The sequence below is a fragment of the Diabrotica virgifera genome, chromosome 6 (assembly GCF_917563875.1).
Source record: "Diabrotica virgifera virgifera chromosome 6, PGI_DIABVI_V3a".
Taxonomy (NCBI): Eukaryota; Metazoa; Arthropoda; class Insecta; order Coleoptera; family Chrysomelidae; genus Diabrotica; species Diabrotica virgifera.
The window spans coordinates 172,673,111-172,700,272 of NC_065448.1; the positions used below are offsets into that span (position 1 = coordinate 172,673,111).

The 27,162-nt window shown below is 34.0% G+C and overlaps 1 protein-coding gene across 2 annotated transcripts in view; it reads right to left on the reverse strand.

Moving 5' to 3' along the window:
• LOC114335080 (tyrosine-protein phosphatase 69D-like) overlaps positions 1–27,162 on the reverse strand; it is a 729,328-nt gene that overhangs the window by 623,157 nt on the left and 79,009 nt on the right. For both annotated transcript variants that reach the window (XM_050654333.1, XM_050654334.1), the window contains one exon: positions 3,147–3,433. In XM_050654333.1, the coding sequence (XP_050510290.1) occupies positions 3,147–3,433 (287 nt within the window). The remainder of the gene's footprint in view (positions 1–3,146; positions 3,434–27,162) is intronic.

Genomic DNA, 27,162 nt, shown 5'->3' on the forward strand with positions numbered 1-27,162 from the left:
GACTTTGCATACCTATATTATTAATTTATACACTGATAAGATTCGATTCCAGCAATAAAATTGCTGGTAAATAACTTTTCCCAAAAATGGCCTATTCTCCGATAACCTGCCCAGACTATAGTGAGTCTGTTCAGCATGTTCAGATGCCATACAAAGCATCCGGCAACTGTTTCTAAAAATCCGCGAAAAAGGAATTAAGGCTGTCCTTCATCAAGCTCATATCAATCAAAATGAGATAAGTTTCATCTGGATTCTATCTCATATAGGAATAAAAGGCAACGAAATTGCCTTTTGTTGCCTTTCTTATTTTGGTGCCTTTCGTTACTAATTCGACTATTAGTGCGAAAGACGCGATAGTGAGTGATGTTTCCGAAATTGTAAGCACATCGGTATCAACGAATATAAAAACGTAGAAAAGGCGAAAACGGCGGGTTCTTTGTAGAAAATATTCCCATGAGATTTTTTTGCATAATCACATTCGTGAAACATTCTAGAATAAGATTCAAGAATAAGATTTCGCGCCCACGCGAAAAGTGGTCCAAATTTTTTTTAACAATTTTTTTAATCAAATTGCAAAAATCAATATTTTTGGCCGGAATAATTTTTTTTAGCTTTTCTCGACCATTCTGGATAAAAAAGGTTTCCTATAATTTTTCTCTAAAGTTAGTCGTTTTCGAGGTAAAAGCATTTTAAAATTGAAAAAAAAAAACGAAAAATGGCGGTCTTCAAGGCTTAATAACTCGGTTAAAAGTTATTACTATGAAAGTCAGAAAGTAACTGTGTCAAAGTTTAAAACCCTCCCTACAAGATTCCGAAGAAATTTTTGTCATTATTTGATTACTAAGCTGTTATTTTTAAGTAAAAATAATGAGGCTGTTATTTTAAGTAAAAATAATGAGCGCCGTGCATGTATTAGGCGGCCGTCCATGATGAGTGCGAAAGGGATGCCATTCAGGCAGTCAAATGGCGCATCTCACTCGCACTCACATTTACAGCCGTGTCAATACGATCCTACCACTCATTATTAATAATTAAAAATAACAGCTTAGTAATAAATTAATGACACAAATTTCTTCAGGATCATGATGGAGGGGTTTTAAATTTAATTTAGTCACTTTGTGACTTTCATAATAATAATAATCATTTTTAACCTAGTTATTAAGTCTTAAAAATGGCTATTTTCGCGTTTTTCTTATTATAGTCAATATATGACTAAATCAAAGTTTAAAGCCCCCCTACAAGATCCTAAAGAAATTTTTGTCATTATTTCATTACTAAGCTGTTATTTTTAAGTACTAATAATAAGCGCCATGCACGTGTGCGGCGGCTGTAAATGCTGAGTGCTAGAGAGAAGCCATTCCAGCAGTCCAATTGTGCATCTTACTCTCACTCACATTTACAGCCGCGTCAATACGATCTAACCGCTCATTGTTATTAATTAAAAATAACAGCTTAGTAGTAAATCAATGACACAGATTTCTTCAGGATCATGTAGCGGCGACTTTAAACTTTGATTTAGTCTTTTTCTGACTTTCATAATAATAATTTTTAACGTTATTAAGTTATTAAGTCTTAAAAATGGCCATTTTCGCGTTTTTCAAATTTTAAATTGCTTATAACTCGAACACGACCAACTTTAGAGAAAATTATAAGAGACCTTTTCTGTCCGGAATGGTCCGAAAAATCTAAAAAAAAGTTGTCCAGGCCGAAAATATTGATTTTTGCAATTTGATTACAAAAAAATTGTTAAAAAAAAATGGACCACTTTTCGCGTGGGCGACTTCTTGCACCTTATTCTGGGGTGTCTCAGGAATATGATTATGTAAAAAAATCTCATGGGTATATTTTTTCCAACGAACCCGCCGTTTTCGCCTTGTCTATATAAAGAAAATCAATATTAAATCTGTAGAAAAATAAATGGAGTGCGTCAAATTCAGAATTAAAACAAGTGAAACCCAGCATAGATAAATGGAATGTTTTGTCCACTTCGAGCAGCTAAGAAAATACTAACGCGCCTCAGGCTCGGTCATACTCATACTAGGCTAAAGCATGATTATTTAATTAAAAAGTGCGAATCGTCGCGGTGTGAAACTTCTAAAACAATAAAACGTACAGTCGGAAAAATGAAAGAATACCCATGACCGATCACATCAATCACATATTATTCAGATTATTATCTAATAATCTATCTCTCTCGTTTGTTGTTTATGAAAAAAAAACAGCAAAATAAATATAAAATATGTGATTGATATGATCGTTCATGGGTATTCTTTCATTTTTCCGACTGTATATTATGTGAATGTCGTCTCTATAATAATCAACGAAATAACAAAAAGATACCAGTAACACTTCTAGAAGCTCTGGGTGCAGACTGTAACTTTCACAGTATTCTACATTTTTTGAAAGACATTAATAAGTACTACAAAATTTAATAAACCTAATTGTAATGTAATTGTAATGTAATCCATTAATTGGTCTCTAATGGCAATTTGGTCGATGCGATGTTCTAAATAAAAAAAGAATGTGTGTGTACTTTGTACGCACGTAAGAAGTGATACTTCTATTATATGATTTCAATGAAATAAATATACTTTAAACAGTTTATTTTTATTTTAGTTAAATAGTAAACTAATTTTAATGCTTACCACTTTCCAAAAATAAAAAAAAGAAGAGGAATGGTCCGGATTTGAACCCAAGACCTCTCGATCTCTAGCCGAATGCTATACCAATAACTCTACGAGCTCTCTGTTCAGATAGCATCGGACATAATGAAAATTCACGGTAACAAACAGACGAAGTGAAGTATAATAAATATAGATGTTTTACTAATATATATCTTACTCCCGAGGAAGACCAATCCAAAGACACAAAAATTATAATAAATATATTTACTAAAAACACTAATATATTTTTTTGGCGCCTTTTTTGCACTTATATATTTATACATAACTTGAAAGATTTAGCAACTAACGCCATACTGTCGGTGTGCGCGAGCGCAGAATAATAAATATTCACTCCCAATCGCGCCTAAAGAAGTATAACTTCAAAAAATAATAATACAATCATAGCCATCGATTTGAATCAATTTCAAATTATCATAATTTAATATTAACTATACTAAAAAACATCACAAATTATTTCTTTACCTTAATAGGATTATGATTTAATTTACAAGAACCCTCAGCATAATTTTTTAAAGATACAGGAACAGGATTTGTTGAGCATTTTCGAATAGCTGAAACTGTTCCACTGCTTCCTCCAAGCATTATCCAGTAACAATTTGACGTTATTGCTGAATCGCATAAAAAAATATGACTTTCAAATTTTGCTTTTACTGAAAATGCGATAGATATGTTATCGTCTATATCGTCCACTTCTTTATAATAATAGTTTTTGTTATCTTCAGATCGTTGTGTTATTATTGTAGGAAAACCTTAAAAGTAAAACAATTGTTTAGACGAAAATTGTTAACAAAATGCAATATCGTCAGTGGCGGCTGGTCAGAGGAGGCAAGGGAGGCTTAGTTCCCCATAAATTTTTTACACACGCTACACCGTTTTGTTTACTTTGATATTTTACTTCGCGTTCGAGACATCGCAAAAAGTTATTTGAAAAAGTTGTTCCAAATAATATTCTAACCCCACGTAACCAAATTTCAGCACTAAATCCGCACTTTTAGTTTTTTCATTATTTGTAGTCGGGATCCTAAAATCGCAGAGGAGGCTGTTGGCCGGAAAATCTCACTTGCTAATGCTCCGCGTAGCCCAGCAGCGTTTAAGGATGGTTTATTTAAGGAGACCCTAGACCAGGGCATTTAGCACAAAATAAATAAATTTTTAAATACAGCACCTAGAGACTTGCAGTTTTTTGCATTATGTTCAGGATGACTTCAGGAAAAAAGTCTACTATTCAAAAATGAGTGGAAATGCATAATTGCACTGTAAAGTGCATAAAATGCATCAAAAAGTGCATTAATATAAAAATAAAGTCAAAATCAGTACCTATACTAGGGAACAAAATTTATTATTTGGGGGGTTTTTGGGGTCACTGAAGACGATTACGCCATCAGAACTGATCCCCGGATCACCTGGTGCCCAAGGTCACGACAAGAGACGTCATCTTCTGGAGTTTCGATGGTTTTCGGCATTAAATCGATGCAAAACGGATTACTTACGGGTTTTAGGGGTCACTAAGTACTAATATGCCATCATAATTGACCTACGGAGTACCTGGTGCCCAGGGTCGCTACAAAGGCACGTCATCTTCTGGAGTTTCGAGGGATTACGGCACTAAATTGATGCAACTGGACTATTCGGGGGTTTTTGAGGTGGTTAAACACGAATATGCCATCAGAACGGACCTATAGATCACCTGATGCCCAAGGTCACAGCAAGGGACGTCATCTTTTGGAGTTTCGAGTGCTTTCGGTATTAAATTGATGCAAACAGATTACTCACGGGTTTTTGTGGTTGCTAAACACAAATACGCCATCAGAAGAGATACCGGAGCATCTGGGCCTAAGGCACGTTATCCGCTGGAGTTTCGAGTGTTTTCGGTATTAAATAGATTCAAACGAATTACTCATTGGTTTTTGGGGTTGCTGAAGACAAATACGTCGTCAGAACAAACACCGGAGCACCTGGTGCCTAAGGTATATCATGGAGTTTAGAAAAATTTTGGTACTAAATTGATGTAAACGAATTCCTCATATGTTTTTGGGTTTACGGAATACGAACTGTACTATGTTGATCTAATTAATTTTTTTACATGAGTTTTATAATGCGATGACATTATTAGTGATTACCGTATTCACTAGATACTCTAGAATTCCTCATGTAAGCCATAACCGTGTTCAACAACCCCAAAACCAAAATTTAATCCATTTTTCATCAATTTAGTACCGAAAACTCCCGAAACTCCAAAAGACAACGTGCTTTAGGCACCAGGTGCTTCGGTGTCTCTTCTGATGGCGTTTTCGTGTTCAGGTACCTGAAAAACCCATGAGTAATTCGTTTTCATCAATTTAGTACCGAAAACACTCAAAACTCTAGAAGATGACCTACCTTAAGTAGCAGATGCTGCGTGGGTTGGGTCTGATGGCATATTCATATTCAGCAACCCCAAAAACTCAAGAGTAATCCGTTTGCCTTAGGCACCAGGTGCTCAGGTGTCTGTTCTGACGGCGTATTTATGATTAGAAACCCCAAAAACCCATTAGTAATCCATTTGCATCAATTAAGTACCGAAAACCCTCAAAACTCCAGAAGATGACGTGCCCTAGGTACCAGGTGCTCTGGTTTCTCTTCTGTTGACGCAATCGTGTTCAAGAACGCCAAAATCGGATTAGTAAATAATCCGTTTGTATCAATTAAATGCCGAATACCCTTGGAACTACAGAAGATGACCTGCATTAGGCACCCGGTGCTCCGAGGGTGAGATCTGATGGCGTATTCGCGTTCAACAACTCCAAAAACCTATGAGTAATCCGTTTACATCAATTTAGTACCGAAGACTCTCGAATCTCTAGAAGATGACGCACCTAGCAATAACCTTGGGCACCAGGTTCTCCGGGATTCGGTTCTGATGGCATATTCGTATTTAGCGACCTTAAGAACTCGCCGAGTAATCCATTTGCATCCATTTTATGCCGAAAATACTCGAAACTTCAGAAGATGACGTGCCCTAGTAGCGATCCTGGTCACCAGATATTCCGGAGTTCAATTCTGATATCATACTCATGTTTAGCAACCACAAAAACACGTAAGTAATCCGTTTGCATCAATCTAATACCGAAAGCCCTCGAAATTCTAGAAAATGACGTCCATTGCAGTGACCTTGGGCACCAGGTGATCAAGAGGTCTGTTTTGATGGCATATTCGTGTTTAACGACTCAAAAACCCCCGAGTAATCCATTTTTATCAATTTAATGCCGAAATCTCTCAAACTCCAGAAGAGGACCCCCCTTGCAATGAGCTTGGGCTCCAAGTGCACAGGAAGTCGGTGTTGATGGCATATTCGTGTTTAGCGACCTCAAAAACCCGTAAGTAATCCATTTGCATCAATTTGATACCGAAAGCCCTCTAAACTCCAGAAGATGACGTCCCTTACCGTGGCCTTGGGCACCAGGTGATCCTAAGGTCTATCCTAATGACATCTTCGTGTTAAATCACCTCAAAAACCCCCCCGAGTAGTTCAGTTACATCAATTTAGTGCCGAAATCCCTCGAAACTCCAGAAGATGACGTGCCTTAGTAGCGACCCTTGGCAGCAGGTATTCCGGAGGTCAATTCTGATATCATATTCTTATTTAGCCACCCCTAAAACCTATGAGTAATCTGTTTGCATCGATTTAATGCCGAAAACTATCGAAACTCCAGAAGATGATGTCTCTTGCCGTGACCTTGGGCACCAGGTGATCCAGGGATCAGTTCTGATGGCGTAATCGTATTCAGTGACCCCAAAAACCCCCCAAAATAATAAATTATGTTCCTTAGTATACTGATTTTGACTTTATTTTTGTATTTATGCAATTTTGGATGCATTTTACAGTGCAATTATGCATTTCCACCCATTTTTGAATAGTAGACTTTTTTCCTGACGTCATCCTGAACATATTGCAAAAAACTGCAAGTTTCTAGGTGCTGTATTTAAAAATTTATTTATTCGGGTGTTTTTAGTACTAAATGTCCTGGTCTACCCATACTCTGGGCTAATTAGCAAAATTCATGGAAAAGTTATTTACCAGCAATTTTATTGCTGGAATCGAATTATAAGATCCTATATATTAATAATAATATTATTAATATCTATATTATATCTGCATATCTATATTATAGATATGCAAAGTCCGCAGATAGTGTGCTACTTTTTTTATAAACAAAATGGCGCCGACAAATCGTATTTTTTTCAATTATTGCTCTATAAGTCCAAAGATTTTAACTTTACAACCAAAATACCTTAATAAAAATTCACCGCAATTAAATTCTGCATAGAGATATGTTTTTCACGATTTGCTCCGACGAAAATTTTCCTCGCAAAACGCGGGTTTTCCTAACAAAAACTCTAATTTTCAAATAAAGTTTTAGGTAAGTAATTATTAATCAATAATTAAATAACTTAGTGGCATCAAAGCTTTCTTGGTATAGATTGTAATTCCAGAAGCCGGTGAAAACTAAACGAATATTTTAGCAACAATTCAATTGTTAATTAACAAATTACGATCGCAATAATAAACAAAATAATCATGATACATTGATCAAACTTATAAAGATTATAAAGATGAGATGCTTATTTAATATTTTATCGACAAAATATAATTTTTTTTTTGCCTAATCTTTAAATTTTAGAAAAAAATAGTTATAATACGCTGGTCTAATTAGTAAAGTACAAAGAAAGGTTATTTACCAGCAATTTTATTGCTGGAATCGAATTATAAGATCCTATATATTATTAATATAGGTATGCAAAGTCCGCATATAGTGTGCTACTTTTTTTATAAACAAAATGGGGCCGACAAATCGTATTTTTTTCAATTATTGCTCTATAACTCCGAAGATTTTAACTTTACACCAAAAACACTCAAATAAAAATTCACCCCAATTTAATTCTGCATAGAGGCATATTTTTCCCGATTTGCTCCGACGAAAATTTTCCTCAGAAAATGTGGGTTTTCCCAACAAAATCTCGAATTTTCAAATACATTTTTTGGGCCAGTAATTATTTATCAATAATTATATAGCTTGGTGAAATAAAAGCTTTCTTGTTATAGGTTATAAATTCAGAAGCCGGTGAAAATAAAACTAATATTTTAGCAACAATTCAATTGTTAATTAACAATTTACAGTCGCAATAACAACCAAAATAATCATGAGACATTGATCAAACTTAGAAAGATTATAAAAGTGTGATGCCTATTTAATATTTTGTCGACAAAATATAAATTTTTCATTTTTTTGCATAATCTTTAAATGTTTAAAAAAAATTGTTATAAACAAATTAACATTTCTCAGAAATTGTTTATTATACTCTAATTTAAAAAAATATTTAAAATGCGTATTTCATAGGTCTTGAAAATGAATGCTTTAAAAAAAATTTTCAACCATTTGCAAAAAAGTTATGAAACAGCAAAGTAAATATATGAAATCTCCGTTGTTTATAATTTGTTTTAATTGTTTCAAAGCTTAAAAGTGAGTCTATGGTACAACCTAATTACTCACAAAGAATGTCAAAAATTAGTGCAATGGTTATATTTTAATCAAAGATTAAAAATACTTTTTTTTTGTAATTTTTAGCGCAAACGTAGGCCTGATACAGAGTCGGAGCTAAAATGTTCACTCGAAGCGACTGACACGCAGCATGCATTAATTATTAAAAGTGTACATCACGCGGCCAGCCGTCGCTCCGAGTGAAAATTTTAGCTACAGTACTGTGTTACTCTACTTTCGCGCGTGTAAATTACAAAAAAATATATCTATAATCTTTAATTAAAATATAGCCATTAAACTGATAATCGATATTTTTTTGTAAATAATTAGCTTGTACTTTAAACTCACTTCTACGCTTTGAAAGAATTAAAAAAAAAATTATGAACACAGTAGTAATCGTATGTTTATTTTGCTGTTTCATAACTTTTTTACAAATGGTAGCAAAAAAGTTTTAAAGCATTCATTTTAAAGATATTTAAAATGCGCATTTTAGCTATTTTTTAAAATTATAATATAATAAAAACTTTCTGAGAAACGTTAATTTGTTTATAACTATTTTTTTTTAAACATTTAAAGATTATGCAAAAAAATAAAAAATTCATATTTTGTCGACAAAATATTAAATAGGCATCTCATCTTTATAAGATTTCAAAGCTTGATCAGTGTATCATAATTATTTTGGTTATTATTGCGACTGTAAATTATTAATTAACAATTGAATTGTTGCTAAAATATTCGCTTAATTTTTATCATCTTCTGGAAATATAATCTAAACCAAAAAGGCTTTTAAGTCACCAAATTATTTAATTATTGGTAGATAATTACTTATCTAAAACTTTATTTGAAAATTAAAGATATTGTTGGGAAAACCCGCATTTTCCGAGGAAAATTTTCGTCAGAGCAGATCGGGAAAAACGCGTCTCTATGCAGAATTTAATCACGGTGAATTTTTATTTGAGTATTTTTGTTGTAAAGTTAAAATCTTCGGAGTTATAGAGCAATAATTGAAAAAAACACGATTTTCGTGCGCCATTTTGTTTATAAAAAAGTAGCACACTATCTGAGGACTTTGCATACCTATATTATTAATATATAGGATCTTATAATTCGATTCCAGCAATAAAATTGCTGGTAAATAACTTTTCCCAAAAATGGCCTATTCTCCGATAATCAGCCCAGACTACCAGTCTCCTTAGAGGTGCACATCGCTTAATGCACACGCAGCCCGGAGATCGGGCAAGTAGGATTTTTCGTCCAGTAGCCTCCTCTGCGGATTTTAGGATCCTGACTACAAATAATGAAAAAACTAAAAGTGCAAATTTTGTGATGAAATTTGGTATGTGGTATTAGAATAATATTTGGAACAACTTGTTTAAATAACTTTTTCCGATATCTGTAATGCAAAGCAAAATATCGCTAATTTACCGTGTTTTTGCATTCGCAGAGTAAGCCGCTTTTAAAATTAAAAAAATTCAGTTGAGTATCTTAAACAATGCAAACCTTCAACCTGTATGGACTGCAAAACTTCAAATCTGTATTTATTTTGATATGCATATCTACTTACAGAGATAGAATTAAATTAAATTAAATTGTTAACAAATAAACGACACAAACTTTGGTAATACACTTTTACAATTATACTAACTATTTTTAAAATGATATGATATTATGAAATAATTATGAATTATGATGATATTATAAAATGTACATAAAAAATGGTCAAAAAAATGGGGCCTTAAATTAGATTTTTTGGCGGATTTTTTTTTGCTTGTGTAAATTTGTCTAGATAATTTACAGTTAGGTATAGCCTCCCCTATTGAAAAAATCAGGAGCCGCCACTGAATATCGTGTTAATTTTATTATACAGATTATTTCAAAAAACTCGTTAAAATCCTCTCTAATATAGGTAAAAACTGTAAAATAATTGGGGTTTGTTTAATTTCAAAATTGTTGTAACGCCATCCGTTTTTTCAGATGAAGGGCGTTGGACAAAAAACAATTTACATATTTTTACGATTTTGCAAAAACTGCTGGCCACATTGTAATGAAATTTAATACCAATATGTCTTGGAAGCTGATACATTCTATGCGATTGTTTTTATATCTGACTCCCATAGAGGTTCTTCGTTACAAGGTTCGTACCAGGCAGTGGCGTAGCTGACAGGCCGGCATTGCCCGCAAGGTTGGGGGCCCCGACGTTAGGAGGGGCCCCTTAAAGCCTTTAAGCTTCATACTTCTACTTTCTTTAAATTAGGGACCAAAACATATTTTCCTAATAAGCATTAAAATAGGGAATTTGGAAGGAAGTAATGAAGCGGATAATTGACGTAACACTTACCCTTCCGGGTGCAATTTAGCGTTTCGTGGACATGTTGGTAGTTTAGTTAGATGAAAGCAAATCCCAAAAAGGTAATTTTTTGTCGGTGGTTTTTTTACTAGGTCAATATGATCCTGTTTCAGCTAAATTAATCGATAAAAACAATAACTTGAGCCCCCAAATACAAGACGAAGTTATAAATTTGCTGGCTCAAGAAACTGAAAACAAATTGATCAATAAGTTGTTTTTATTCAATAATTCTTGATACCACTCAAGATATTTCAAAACACGATCAGCTTAGTTTTGTTTTGTTTTCCGTTATGTAAAACTAACTTGCAATGACAATAATTTACCATTTACCTTCCAAAACAGAAGACGTTGAAAGTTTTTTGGGATTTATTCGCAGTTTGGACCAAATTGCAGGCGGTGCGGTCTTGTAAATAAAATTTTAAAATTTATACAATCAAAGCACCTTCCCGTACACAACTGCAGAACAAAGCGGTATGCTAGGGCAAGCGATATGAGTGGTGTACGTATATTCAGGCGTACAAAGGCGCATAACTGACATTGAAAAAACAGCTTTCTATGTTCATTGTGCATCCCATAATCTGAACCTAGTGTTGAATGATGCCGTTGCTGGTGTACAGGAGTTAGGGATGGGCTTTAGCCGAGCCGAGCTTTTGACAACTTAACCTCGGCTCGGAATCGAGCCGAGCTCGAGATAGAAACTCGGCTTTAACTTCGAGCTGCCGGATAAGCTTGTGGCTCGTGTCTGCTCGACTCGAATATTTCGAGCCGGTAGGAACTTATTACATATTTTACGAACACACATGTAGATATATTAAAACATAAATATTTTGTAGTTTGAATTACTTATTCTCAAACAAAAGTATCAGTTGTAGCAGAAATAAATGAATTAAAAAAAGTATTAAGCATTAGCTAAAATATTGACAAGCTCTTTGAGGAAAGCTCGGCCCGTTTCGAATTCAGCTCGGCTCGGCTCGCAAGAGACAAGCCGGCTTGTCAAACGAGCCGAGCCGAGCTAAGCTCGAGTTTGTGACCGTCCCTAACAAGAGTTGGTTTTTTTACGATATGATTAAGAGATTATATATTTTTTAGCGCAAGTATTAAAAGATGGGATGTACTATGTACTATTATGACTTTGGATTCATCGCGTTTGCCAACACTTAAAAGGTTATTTGAAACCCGGTGGTCAACCAGACATGATGCTGTTACGGCTTTGCGTCGAGCATTCCGACAAGTAATGAAATCTTTAACGAAAATTTCATTGCTATATAAAAAAACGATGAAAAATTAGAAGCTAATCCATTATTAGAGCATATGAATAATTTTGAATTTGCTGTTAACATTACAATTCAATCTAAAATACTCAACTTAATCTAACATCAAAACTTTTGCATTCTGAACAGGCAGAGTTAACGGTCGCCCTTCAACTTTTTGAAAAAACTTATACTAATCTTCGAGAAATGAGAAATTCGTTTTCCGAAACTTTAGCAGAAGCGGCAGGAATAGCAGAATAGTCGGGTATTAGGTATACCAGAATTTAAAAATAAATGAATAAAACGTATAAAAAAAATTTTACGATGCGATGAAAGCTGCGATGAAAAGCTGTGATGAAAAAATAACTTATACCTAGTAAAAAAAGTTTTGAAGTTAATGTTTTAAATGTAAATTTAGATATAATATTGCAACAACTTACTACATAATAGGTTTTTCGGATTAAGAGGCATGTATAATAGGTTTTCATGTCTATTCCCAAAAAATCGATTAACACTAACGGATGAAGACTTATTAAAGAAAGGTCAAATATTGCCTTTTACACATATTTTAGTAATTATACTGTAAGTAATTTGGTGCAACTGTGTAATCACGATGATCCTAGGGGGGTGGGGGAGGGGTTACAACTACTGGATGGTCTCTGGGGGTATGGAATAGTAATGGTGTTAAGCTCAAAGTACATCCAAATTGGGTCGGGTTATAACCCCCAACCCCCCCTGGTTACGCCTATGATTTTGTGTCGTTATGTTTATAATAAGGGGGCCCACAAAAATTGTGGCGGGGGGCCCCAATCTTCAGCTACGCCACTGGTACCAGGTATGATTTAACATAATAGTCCACAGTACCACAGTACATCGTCCTTTTTTGAAAATTTTTACAAAGGTCTTAAAAATTATTTTAACTGCTTCGTTTGAGCGAGTCTACCACTTTCTGAAAAATTTGATAATGCAGGTTGGAAGCGTTTTCGCACGCACCACGCCTAAACCTGTAGGTCTAGCGCTGTTATGTTTTGTTATTGCAAAACTGTAATTTTTAGTTTTAGTCAAAAGATTATACCTACGTTAAAATAAAATCAATTATTTTTGTCGGACAAAAGAGAGGGCACAATCGTCGAGTCCGACATCTTCAAGATGTCACTCTAGCGCGGTACGGTTTTGTTATTAAAAAACTCTTAATTATCAATAATTTAAAGTACTTATTCGCTGTGAGCTTCGCTGGTATCGCCAACTAGCGGATTACTAGTGCAACTTCGGCTGGAAATTTCAAACTTATTATTTAATTCTTATCGTGTAATATTTACAACGCAAGGAAGCAGTTAGATTGTAATCGATGGTTAATATCAGTAATTACAAAATTTATGATTGATTATGATTATTTTTAAAGTTATACTTCTTTAGAAACGACTAAGTAATTTTTTTTACTGGGCGCATGCGCACACTGACAGTATGGTATGAAATGTTATACGGGATCTGATTGGGTGTGTAAAATCATCTGTCAATAATTGTTCAAATGGAGATTCTGGATAAACAAAATGTTGTGTATATTAGTTTTTATTGTTGTGAGGACAGACAAAAAGCAAGTTTATAATAATTATTGTAGTGACTCTTTAAATGGTTTTTAAAAGCAACAGGTACGTACCTTATTTTAAATGTTTCAGTATTGTAATAAAAAATTAAAAATTAGGTAAATACCTATTTGGAAAATGTACCTACCTATTTTTAGTTAGTAGGTTATGCTTTGATTTACATAAACCAACCAAAAACTCCATCTAATATATTGCTTTTTTAGTTTATATGTTGTCGTATTTTAATTCCAAAAGGATCAAACTTAATTGATTAAACTAACAGAATAAGCAACAAACTGTCAAAAAAAATTTAAAACATTTAGTTGCTAGGTATACCTTCCCACGTCATTCACAATGTCTCGGTAGTTAAATTCTGCGTGGGTTGAGTTCAAAATAATCTAAACGTGATAGACGCAGGTTCAATTCCCACTGGAAATTTGTATTTTTTTTATTTTTTTTTTTTATTTTTTTATGCATTTTATGATTGTAAGTATATTTATTACATTTTTTTTCAGAAAATACGTATTTAGTTAAAATTTTCTCAACAATTGTTCAGAAATAATTTCTTTGGTTTTATTTTTCAATGTGTTTGCGCGTGTTTTATTCTTTTATTTTTTTAATTTTTCGTATTGTTTTAATAAAAATTTTTGGAAATTAGTAAGTATTAAAATTAGTTTAATAATTAGAAGTTTAACTTCTTACGTGCGTACAAAGTACACACACATTCTTTTTTTAAAGATTCTACTTAACATTTTGACGTTAAATATTAATTTCCTTCTTTCCTACTTCCGATACTTTCACAATTATCGTGCAGATATCGCTTGGATTCATAGATAAATTATACAGGATACCGAGAAAGTATGGAAACACGGTAATTTCTTGGAAACCGCTAGAACGATTGTTATAAATTTTGGTGGGTAAGGGTATTCTAATACAACCGATATTATAGTGGAAATTACATTGTTGTCAAATCTTCCGTTTTTCTGGAAATCTAATGAACTTTCTTATTTTAAATGGAACACCCTGTATATTTTTTGCGTTTTGAAGTCCCTAAGAAACACTGATTATTTTTCATATTATGTTTCCTATACCTAAATGCTATAATTTCGGAGTTATTGCTACATTTATTAAAAAAAAATTTAAACTAATTGTACAAATTTATTTTTTTTGACCGGATAGATATTATTTTAGGTTCTTTGGGTCATTGGGAACAAAAAAGGGCTTTTGTAATTTTCCTCACAAGTTAATCGTTTCCGAGTTATAAACATATTAAAGCTGAAAAAAATCGAAAAATGACGATTTTCTGGGTTCAAAAACATAAGTAAAAAATATTATTTTTGAAACTATGAAGTGCCTAAATTCAAGTTTAAACCTAATTTTATCAGATGCCGATTAGTGATTCGGTCCTATTTCATTCTAAAATATTATTTTTTAGTTGTTAATGCAGCCCGATAGCCCGTCCTCGCATATGAGATTTATTAACAATTAAAAAAAACAATGTTTTATAATAAAATATGCCAAAAATTGTTATAGAGATCTGATAGAACAAGGTTTGAGCTTGAATTTTGGGTACATCGTACTTTTAAAAATGATTTTTTTACTTGTGTTTTTGAACCTTGAAAATCGTCATTTTTCGATTTTTTTTTTTCAGTTTTAAATTGTTTATAACTCGGAAATGATAAACTTTTGAGGAAAATTACAAAAGACCTTTTTTGTTCCCAATGATCCAAAGAACCTAAAATAATGTCTACCTGGGCCGAAAAAATTGATTTTTATAAATTGTTAAAATTTTTTTTTAATAAATATAGCAATATTTAACTCCGAAATTATGGCATTTAGGTATAGGGAACATAACATGAAAAATGTATGTATGTATTTCTTAAGGACTTCAAAACGCAAAAAATATACAAGATGTTCTATTTAAAATAAGAAAGTTCATTATATTTCTAGAAAAACGAAAGATTTGAAAACAATGTAATTACCACTATAATATTGGCCGCATTAGGACACCCCTACCCACCAAAATTTATAAAAATCGTTTGAGCGGTTTCCGAGAAATCACCGTGTTTCCATACTTTCTCGCTACCCATTATAAAGTGTGAAAAAAACAAATTTCAGTACATATTTAAAAGTTAAAAATACTACAAATAGGTATTTGAAGTAAAATTGGCCAACTAATATTTTTTCCTATTAATGTTTTTTAATTTCAATGTTTTAAATGAATCACTTTGGCATGTATGTCAAATTTCCAGCAAAAGTTCATTGATTTGTCACTACTGATGCTCACGAACTTTTAAGTATCCCCGAGCCTTTTAAGTATAACGAGCTCACAGCGGATAATTAATTACTAAAGATTGTCGATCTCTTGTCCGACAAATTTACAGCCTCGTTTCGTTAGTTCGACAACGTAAATATGTATGTTTTATTAGTCCATTCTTTCACGGTTTTTGCTCTAAATTTTAAAGAACCGTTTGGATTGACATGAAATTTGGCATGCGTATAGCTTACATGTCAAGGAAAAAAAGTGATATTGTGCCGATGTGTGCTTTTGCCCTGGGGGTGACTTTCACCCCCTCTTGGGGGTGAAAAAATATATGTCCAAAATAAGTCCGGAAATGGGAAAACTGACTAATTTTAAGTAACTTTTGTTCTATGGAGCTTTTTCGCCAAATCAACACTTTTCGAGTTATTTGCGAGTAAATATGTTCATTTTTCAACAAAATAACCACATTTTTAGACGGTTTTTGGCAAGTAAACCAAAAAGTAAGTATTTTCTCGAAAAAAACGTTCTTAGCAAAAATATAGCTTATAAAAAATTTAAAAAAATGGTGTACGCATTAGGTCTCTGGATTTCATAAAATCAGAGTTATAGCCAATGAAAAATAGATTCATACTCACCAAATTTCAAATAGAATATTTCGCCGTGAAATATCCAAAAAACTAAGCACTTTTTGGAGAAACCCCATTATAACTTTTTTAAAGTGTTTTAAAAATGCTTTATTTCTGTTTTTACAAAAAGTTTCTAGCATTAAATTTAAGCAAGTTACGCTCAAAATAAAGTTAGTCCCTTTTGCTTTGCAAAAAAAAATCGGGAAGACCAACCCCTAATTAGCAACTTAAATGAAATAAATCGTTACCGCTCCACAAATTATTTTACTTATGTTGTGTTTATATGATCTGTAAGTTTCATCGATTTAAAGTGCTTATTTTTGAAAAAATTTGGTTTCAAAGTAAAATTTTTAAAAATTTAAATTTTGAAAAATATGCTTTTTTTCAAAATAACTGTTAGAGATACCAAAAATCTTGTAAAACAAAAAAAGTCAGATTTGCTTTTCTGAATATCATGTATTTTTTTGTTTTTCTGCTAGACAAAAATTGATTAAGATTTGGTGTTTCTAAATTGGCATACATTCGTGATCAGTGACTCGTTCAACCCCTTTCAACTACAGCCCTTTCAATAATAAGGACTTTGAACTGATGAAACTTAGAGATCATATAAACCATATATACATGTGTCAAGAAACTTGTGAAGTCGTAACAATTAAGTTCATTTAAGATACTAATTAGGGGGTGATATTCTCGATTTTTTTACCAAAACCAAAAGGGACTTAATTTTGAGCGTAATTGTTTAATTTTGATGCTAGAAATTTTTTTATGAAACAAAAATGAAGCTTTTTTAAACACTTTATATAAGTTGTAATGAGTTTTCCCCGAAATGTTTTCCCCATCTTTGGTTATTTCACGTTAAAGTATTCCATTTGGAATTTGACGAATATGAACCTATTTTTCATTAGCTATAACTCTGCTTCTACTAGGTGTAGAGACGTGATGTATACACCATTTTTTTAAATTTTTTACAGGCTATATTTTTGTTAACAATGTTTTTTCGACAAAATACTTACTATTTGAGTTATTTGCGAAAAACCGTCTAAAAGCGTGGTTATTTTGTTGAAAAAATGAACATATTCACTGCCAAATAACTCGAAAAGTATTGACTTAGTGAAAAAACTCTATAGAACAAAAGTTACTTAAAATTAGCCAGTTTATCCTTTTCTTGACTTTCTTTGGACGAATATTTTTTCACCCTCAAGAGGGGGTGAAAACCACCCCCAGGGCAAAAGCACATATCGGCACAATATCACTTTTTTTCTTTGACTTGTTAGCTATGTGTATGCCAAATTTCATGTCAATCCAAGCGGTTCTTTAAAATTTAGAGGTTTTGCAATATTTTACCGTTAAAGAACGGACTATATGGCAGGTTATATTTTGCGATTACAAAATTTGGGACACGGATAACAAGTGATAGATTGAAGGACCCTATATACAAATATAGCAATGACAGACAAAAATTGGGTATCAGATAGCCAGTCCGATAAACTAATTTTAAAACTTTTTATAACGTAACCTACTAGACACACGGGTATACTGAGCTAATACAGTCCTGGAACCTCCACTTGTTGCTTGTTGCACTGTTTACTTTTATGTCTGGTGAGGTCTAGAACAGTGGCGAATAATAGAATTTAAGAATCTAGAATTTTCAATACAGCGGCGAAGAACTACAACATGAAAATATCAACAGCTACGATAAAATCCCTGGTAGTGTCAAGGGAACCCATAAGATGCAAATTAGTAAATTAACAACGAACTAATTGAGAAGAGAGCGGCCGAAAGCAAGCAAATAAAGCCAATTACGTGTCAGGATGCCTGAGGGATGTTATTTGGAGAAATAAATTATGGGGCTGGAAGGGAAAGTACGCATATATAAATCATGTGTAATACCGATCATGACGCGATAGAAACAAGATGTGACACAGCAGAAACCAAGAGGATACTGAGAACATCAGAAATGAGAACGTTAAGATCAATCTTGTTCTGAAACTATTTTCATGTGGCATTTTTGTAATTAACTATTTTTAATGGGAAATATACCACAATTTTACTAAAAAAATGATTTTATTAACGTTTCGACGTCCAAATCCGATGCCGTTGTCAAAATACAAAAAATATTAATGAATTAAACAAAAATGTTGTTGCTTAGTAAAAAATTCTTCTAATAATTTATTTAGTCTGACTCATTTATATCGGCAATTCAGACATATGTTATACATTTTTATTATACTACAAAGTAGAAGACTTTAAAATAATATTGCCAGTAGTTATTAGTTGCGTTCCTGGGACGACTTTACTGAAAAATAGTTCATTCGATTACATGAAATCAACCCCAACTCAAGAATAACCGCCACAAAAAAATCATAGCATGTGATCTGTCTTTAACAAGACAACCACATGCAACAGTGACAGTAAAATTCTCGCGTTAGAGATTCTATACTTAGTAAATCACAAGGGAAAACCAAGAAAAAACCTCGTGATACTATCCCGACATCATAAGTATTCGATCTTACTTTAGTTTACTCTGAAAACTAATACCAAATTCTGACCTTAATGTGTACATATTAGTTTAAATTATACGTAATATTAAAAATACATAGATATCTTATAAATAATACTAAAATATAAAATATGTACCAACTCGACATGTAATTGACTTACTAATCGTGGTATATTCTTTCTGTTGACTTCCTCTTTTAGTATGGGTAACCACATCCTACTGCATTCTACCGAAGAATTTGAGACACAATTTGTTTCATTTAGCATAAGAGCCGCTTCTTTCATTTTTCTCTTTTTACTATCTGCTTCTTTTTTGATATATCTTCTTTAATTTTTTGATAGAGCCAAACTTACTTGTTCTAACGAAAATTCATTCTTAGGAGAAAAACAATAATTATTGTTAACATCTGCTTTATTAAAAATGATTATCCTTTATCGTTTATAAATAAGAAATTGTCAAGATTGGATCGAATGGAACAGAACAACTTAGAACGGGATCTTATGACATTCACAAGAAATAATAGGAGAAAAATATCAATACCATATATAAAAGGACTATCTGAGAAACTTAAAACAATAGGAAATAAATTCAACATTTCAACAACATTCAAAATAACAAACACATTGAGATCTATTCTATCTAAAACTAAACCTGACAGTGAAAAAGAAAGAACAAAGAATTGTATTTATTGTCCAATAACAAATATTCAGAATTCATATCCGATATTGAACAGAATAATTATATCACCCAGTAGATTGCACGAATTTATCTCTCACATAATGAGAGCATTGATAGACCAAGGGTCACAATGTGCATTTATAACGGAACAAGCGGCGACGGAGCTAGGAACAAAAAGGCAGCCAATACAGGCGACCATATCCGGAATAGGCTCGTCAGGGGAAAAGACAGCCAACTGGAGTATGAAACTTTTGATCGGAAATCATTACCAAAGTGACTTCGACATGGAAATAGAGGCACTGGTACTACCGAAAATAACAAGGGATTTACCGGAACAGGACATAATCCTACAGGACTATAACGAGAAGAATGTACTACTGGCAGACCCAAGATACTACAGGGTAGGAAAAATAGACTTACTGCTAGGAGTAAAAGAATATAGTTACATATTGACAGAAGGGATGCACAGAATAAGTAATGGACTCCTAAGTCAAAACACCAAACTAGGATGGATAGTTTCGGGGATAGCACGAGAAAGGGAGACTACAAAAGCAGAAGTATGCTGTATGATATCCAGACAAGAAATGGACATACAAATAAAGAAATTCTGGGAATTAGAAGAAGTGAATCAAGAAACAAGTTTATCAGTAGAAGAGCAAGAATGTGAAGAAATGTATCGACAGACAGTAAAAAGAAATGAAGAAGGGAGATACGAAGTGAGAATTCCGTTTAAGGAAGACGTCACAAAGTTAGGAGAATCTAAGCAGCAGGCATTCGCCAGATTGATGCAACTAGAAAGGACGTTTACAAAAGACAAACAGTTAGAAGCGAATTACAGACAATTCATGGAAGATTATGAAAACCAAGGTCATATGGCAATAGCGGAAAACCAGGGAGGCGGTTACTACCTACCTCACCATCCAGTGAGAAAGGAGGACAGTACTACAACAAAAATAAGAGCCGTGTTTGATGCATCAAGTAAAATCTCATCAACAGTAAGCTTGAATGATATTATGCACACGGGGCCAAAATTACAACAGGATTTGACAGATATACTATTTAGATGGAGATCCCATAAGGTAGCATACTCAGCGGATCTGGAGAAAATGTTTAGACAGATCAGAATGGCAGAAGAAGACCAAATGTATCAAAAAATACTCTGGAGAAAGGACACAAAGGATCCAGTGCAAGAATATAAATTGAAGACGGTGACATACGGCACGGCCGCAGTACCATTTTTAGCGTTAAGAACAATACAACAATTACAAGAGGATGAAGGAGGGAATTTCCCTACAGCATCGAAAATAATAAAAGAAAATATGTATGTAGACGATATACTAGGAGGAGCGGAGACGTTAAAAGAAGCAGAAGCAGCCCAAAAGGGACTAATGCAAATTTTCAAGAAAGGTGGATTTACACTTAGAAAATGGTTGAGCAACGAAGAAAAAATAATGGAAAACGTACCGGAAGAAATGAGGAATGTAGACTCAAAAGCATTCAAGCAAGAAGAAATACGAAAGACGTTAGGAATACATTGGTCACCTAAAGAAGATACAATCAGATTCAAGATAGAAATAACGACGACAAAGAAAATAACAAAAAGACACATACTGTCAGAAGTAGCAAAACTATATGACCCATTAGGATGGATAGCACCAGTAGTAATTCAGACGAAAATGTTCATACAAGAACTTTGGGAGCAAAAGACCAGTTGGGATAAAGAATTAACTAGCACGCAACAAAGCCGGTGGAAAGCATATCAGGCACAATTAATAAATCTTGAGAAAATAATATTACCCAGGTGGAACAATTTAAATAAAACAAGCAGAGTAGAACTACATGGATTCGCAGATGCGTCTCTGAAAGGATATGGAGCGGTAATTTATTCAAGGGTGTTAGACCCGGAAATTAAAACGAATCTAGTGATAGCAAAATCTAAAGTCGCACCATTGAAAGGGAAAACGACATTACCAAGATTGGAATTGTGTGCCGCGGTACTATTAGCAAATTTAATGAAGAAAACCCTACAAGCATTGAACAGGGAGAACATGGCAATATATGCTTGGTCGGACTCAACAATAACCCTGGCTTGGATAAAGGGATCATCAAAAAGATGGAAAATGTTCGTCGCCAACAGAGTAGAGGAGATAAAAGGAGTTATTGGACCAGAAAATTGGCATAAAGTGGATACGAAAGAAAACCCAACGGACATCCTCTCACGTGGAAGTACCGCATCAGAGTTATTAGAAGCAGAGTTATGGTGGAAGGGACATAACTCTGCTTAGGCTGACGAGTAAACAAGCACTTAGGCTAACGGTAGAGGATATACCTGAAACAAATGAGGAGGAAGTCAAAACGAAAGTAACGGCGCACATGGTAACGATAAAGGAGGACATATGCGAGAGATTCTCGAATTTAGAAAGAATGAGAAGAGTAGTATCATATTGCATGAGATTTGCAAACAACTGCAGAAAGGACAAAAATCAAGGACAACTTACAGTCCGAGAATTAGAGGAAACATTGTTAAAAGTGATAAAGCTCACACAGCTCAACAACTTCAAGCAAGAAATCAATAAGCTGGAGAAGAAACAGCAACTAGACAGGAATAACAAATTAGCATCATTGGTACCATTCCTGGATAAACAAGGGATTCTAAGAGTCACCGGAAGGCTGAGGCACACGAAGCTACAGTACGCGGAAAAACATCCTATAATTTTACCTAAGGACAGTGCACTAACAAAATTAATTATATCGGAGAGTCATACAAGAAATATACATAGCGGACTACAACAGACATTACAGTACATAAAGAGGAAATATTGGATAATAAACGGAAGAAGAACCGTGAAAAATCAATTAACTAAATGTATAAAGTGTAGGAGGTATAAAGGACAAGTAGCACAACAGTTAATGGGAGACCTGCCGGAGGACAGAGTGAACCCGAGTCATCCCTTTACGAATACAGGGATAGATTATACCGGGCCGATAAAAATAAGTACTACGAAAGGCAGAGGACAAAGGAGTTATAAAGGATACATTGCAGTATTTGTGTGTCTGTCAACAAAGGCAGTACATCTCGAGGTAGTAAGTGATATGTCTACGGATGCATTTATTGCGGCATTCAAAAGATTTACGGCACACAGAGGACAGTGCATCAACATTTACAGTGATAACGGAACCACATTCGTAGGAACGGCAAATATACTAAAAAAGGAAAATCAAAACATAGAGGACGAGATAAAACAAGGATTAGTTGCACTAGGCACCCAGTGGCATGTCATACCAGCATATGCGCCACACTTCGGAGGATTGTGGGAAAGCGCAGTGCGAATAATGAAATATCATTTGAAAAGAATCATAGGGGAAACAGTATTAACATATGAAGAACTGAGTACGGTGCTAACACAAATAGAAGCCTGTATGAATTCGAGACCATTATGTGGATCATCAGAAGACCCAGAAGGGAAAATAGCAATTACACCAGCTCATTTCCTTATAGGGAAAGAAATCGTATCACCGAATCGGGAAGAAGAGCTCACGACGTATTTGAAGATGCCAGCAAGGTGGCGAATATTGGAAAAAATAAAAAGAGATTTCTGGAAGATTTGGAGGCAAGAGTACCTGCAACAGTTACAACAAAGGAATAAATGGCATAAAACGCACCCAAACATAGAAAAAGAAGTAATAGTCATAATTAAGGAAGAGGATACACCTCCAGGTAGATGGCCATTAGCAAGGGTAATAGAAACACACCCTGGAGCGGAGGGATTAACCAGAGTAGTGTCAGTGAGAAAGGCAAACGGGAAAATAACAAAAAGGCCTATACATAAGCTGATAAAATTGGAAGAAGAGAAACAGGAAAAACCAAAGAATTCATCAGGATCAAGATGGAAGAAAATACTAATCGCAATAATGTTTTTAACACTATTAAAACCCATGAATGCAGAACTGTATAAAATATACAATCCGGAACCAGGGTTATTTACAGAAGACCTTGGAGAGGTTTACATAGACCGGGGAACATTCCGAATAAAAGTGCTAATCGAAAAAGGAAGAGTTCAAAAGGAGCATCAACTGATAGGAAGTATGATAGAATGCATACAGGATCTGTGTCAAGAGACAAAAATCGTAAACTGTAAAGAGATAATAGGGAAGTTAGAGGAAGGACGAAGGAAGGCGGAGTCAGTAAGTGAGGCGTTGACAGTAGAAATAAAAGGAAGAGAAAAAAGAGGAATATTAGGCACAATATTAACCTGGTTCACTCCAATATTTGGAGTGAACGACGAAGCCTATAGTGACATTGAGACACTAGACAAAAACCAGAGAGAATTGATAAAGGGGTCACAGCATCAGGCAAAGATAATGTTAGAGACAATAACGTCAATAAACCACACGGAGATGAGGATAAATGAACAACTGAATAAGTTCCAAAAGGCACTAACAACCGGTCTACAAGATATATCTAGAGGTCTCAACGAAGTAGAGGACAAATCACAAAGATTAGAAACCGAATATAGCACGTTACGAATACAAACTATAGCATTACAAGTTACGGAGTTCATAAACGAATATATTCAATTTTACGAGGGAATATTAAACCTTCACTACAACCACGGATATTTCATTGATATAATAAAGCCGGGTCAAATAGCCAAGTTAATAGAAAGAGCAGGGAAGATACTACCACAAGGAGTGGAAATACGACGACAACCCATTATAGAAACGGAGGTTAGCCATGACGACAAATATATAAAGGTCATCGGCTACTTCATAGTGACAGGGAGAAATAATTACAACATGCTCAAGGTCACCGCGATACCACTTAAGGTCGAGGGTCAGTGTTGCATTGATTTGTCGCCCCAAGAAATCTACTGATTGTAGATTATAACACTCTCCACTACTTCGAATTGACCGCAGAAGATAAAGCAAGATGCTTACAGTTGGCACGGGCACAGATTGCGTGCTCCCCAACGGCTGTAATGAACATGGATACCAAACCAAACTGTATTCTGTAAGAAATTTATGAGCGATCTAAGAATAGCACATGTCCAGTGGTTACCCGGGCAATACATCAAGCTCAGTGGAGTAAGATGGGTACACCCAACCTCTGGTTAATAATCACACCGATTCCGATACACCTGTCCATTATCTGTGATGGAAATCGAAACGAAAGAGTTCTGGAGCGAGTCACATTTCTGAAACCCTCGCCCCGATGCATCGCCCAAACGAAAAACATTACACTACTCCCCACTAGCAGTGGAGTGGAGACAGCGATAACCAGTTACCTAAAGACTCCGATCACTCCCGTAGCGCAGTTGCTGACGATGACACGACGTAAGTTAAGTACGACTCAACCCACACACATTAACACACAAGGAGATGAGTTCCGTACTATACTATTGGAAGAAGAGAGTCTGGAGCAAGAAGTCGCGCATACGCCTTGGCGAAAGATACACGAATCACAATGGGCTTATTTAACGGCCACCGGGGTCATTACTTCGACAGTGGTGATTTATCTGCTCATATTGTGGAAATACTGTCCTGTTACACGAAAATGTCGCTCAGTTAAAACACTTAGGACCGGTTGTTCGAACGCTAATCAACAATGATCATTATCAAATAATTAATTACTGTCAATGTCCATTGTTAAAACATAATTAATTACAATTCTGAGACTATAATCAATTAATATAACAATAATTATTAACATAATTAATAATAAATCTCATAATTGTAATTAATTATGTTTTCAGCAACCCAAACAAAGTTGACATTGACAGTTTTGGTGACAGTAATTAAATATTTAATAATGATCATTGTTGATTAGCGTTCGAACAACCGGCCCTAAGTCAGAAACCCGAACACGAGGTACCTACATTAGCTCGTAACCGGAAAGACGACTCCCCGTCGACTTCCAAAGTCGACATCCCTCTCAACACCTTTTCATCTAATAGTCCCAATTTTGATCTAAATATAGAGTCGGACGTTGAAAGCTAAGTTAACAGTTGGAGAAATATTGATTATTCTTAAACTATTTATTAATAAACTATTTATGTTGTAATATTAGAAATATACTTATTATATCTTATGTTTATGTTATACTTGTAAACTTCGAACACTGACACTTGGGACCGCTTTTCCGGCGGGCAGTATGTCCAATAACAAATATTCAGAATTCATATCCGATATTGAACAGAATAATTATATCACCCAGTAGATTGCACGAATTTATTTGTTTTTATATTCACACACGTAGATTATTAGTTTAGATCCAAATTGGTCAATTATCAACAATATAATTTGGAAATGACACGAAAGTGCTGACAAAAGTAGAATTATTTACCTTAATTAGATATACAAATCACGCGGGCCTCACGTCATCAATGACCCAATTTAAGCTTCTATAAAACTAAGTCCTGGGGCCTAGAAAAGGAGTCTACATCAGTCTTTAGCTAATCGCGTATCAGTAATTAGTCAGTGTTCGGAAGTACTCCCGGGGTAGAATTACCCTAGTGTCGGTTCTATCAATAAATACCTTAACGCTATTGGGTGTTTATATCCTTATCTTTATACATTTATAAAATACCTTGTGAATGCGAACAATTTTATTTAGGTGAAACATCAAGACCATTAAACTTTAGAATAAGTGAACATGTCTTATATTAAAAATAGAGAATTTGATAGATCCCAAAAATGTCAACACGCATGGAATAATGAACATAGAGTTCAGTGGAGAGATTCAAGCATTGTCCTGAAAGAAACAGATAATAAAAAGCGACAAATCAAAGAAGCTGCTCTAATTATGCTAAATGAAATCAATTATGTCGAAATTCCTCGGTAGAATGCAGTTGGATGTGGTAACCCACACTAAAAGAGGAAGTAAATATCTAGAAAACATCACGATTGTAAGTCAATAACATATCAAGTTACCTAGTACATATTTTATATTTTAGTATTATTTATATATCTATGTATTATTAATATTATTTATAATTTAAAATAGCATATGTACAGGGTTATTAACTATATTTTGACCCCTCTGTAAACTGTTTTATTTACAAAATTAGAAAAAAATATTAAATACAAAAGTTATTCGATTTTTAAATTATGATTTTTTGACATATATATACAGTGAGCATGTAAAGGTTGGAATAAATTCATTCTCTCGAGAATGGACCATTTTGGAAGAAAATCGCAAAACAGGTCAATTTTTATTTTTAAATTACGACTTTTTGGCATATATATCATACCACTGACGTCACCCATCTGCGCGTGATGACGTCATCGATGATTTTTTTAAATGAGAATAGGGGTCGTGTGATAGCTCATTTAAAAGGTAATTTAATTCTCTATTCAGTAATATAAACATTAGAATAATTATTTATACAGGGTGCCCAAAAAAATTTTTTTTGGATTAAATTTATTGACATAAAAAGAAGAATGTATGTAATTTATTTAATTCAAAATATATTTTACTGCTCTCAGAAAACAGAAAAAAATGTTTATTTGAAAAATAATCATGGCTTTTCGCTTAAATTAAATGTTTAAACTGTCACGAGGCTGGTGGGTGGCTGCTTTAATATTGAATTTAAGCAAAAAACAATATTTAACTGCCAAATAAACATTTTTTCCTGTTTTCTGATAGCAGGAAAATGAATTTTGAATTAAATAAATTACACGCATTCTTCTTTTTATGTCAATAGATTTAATTC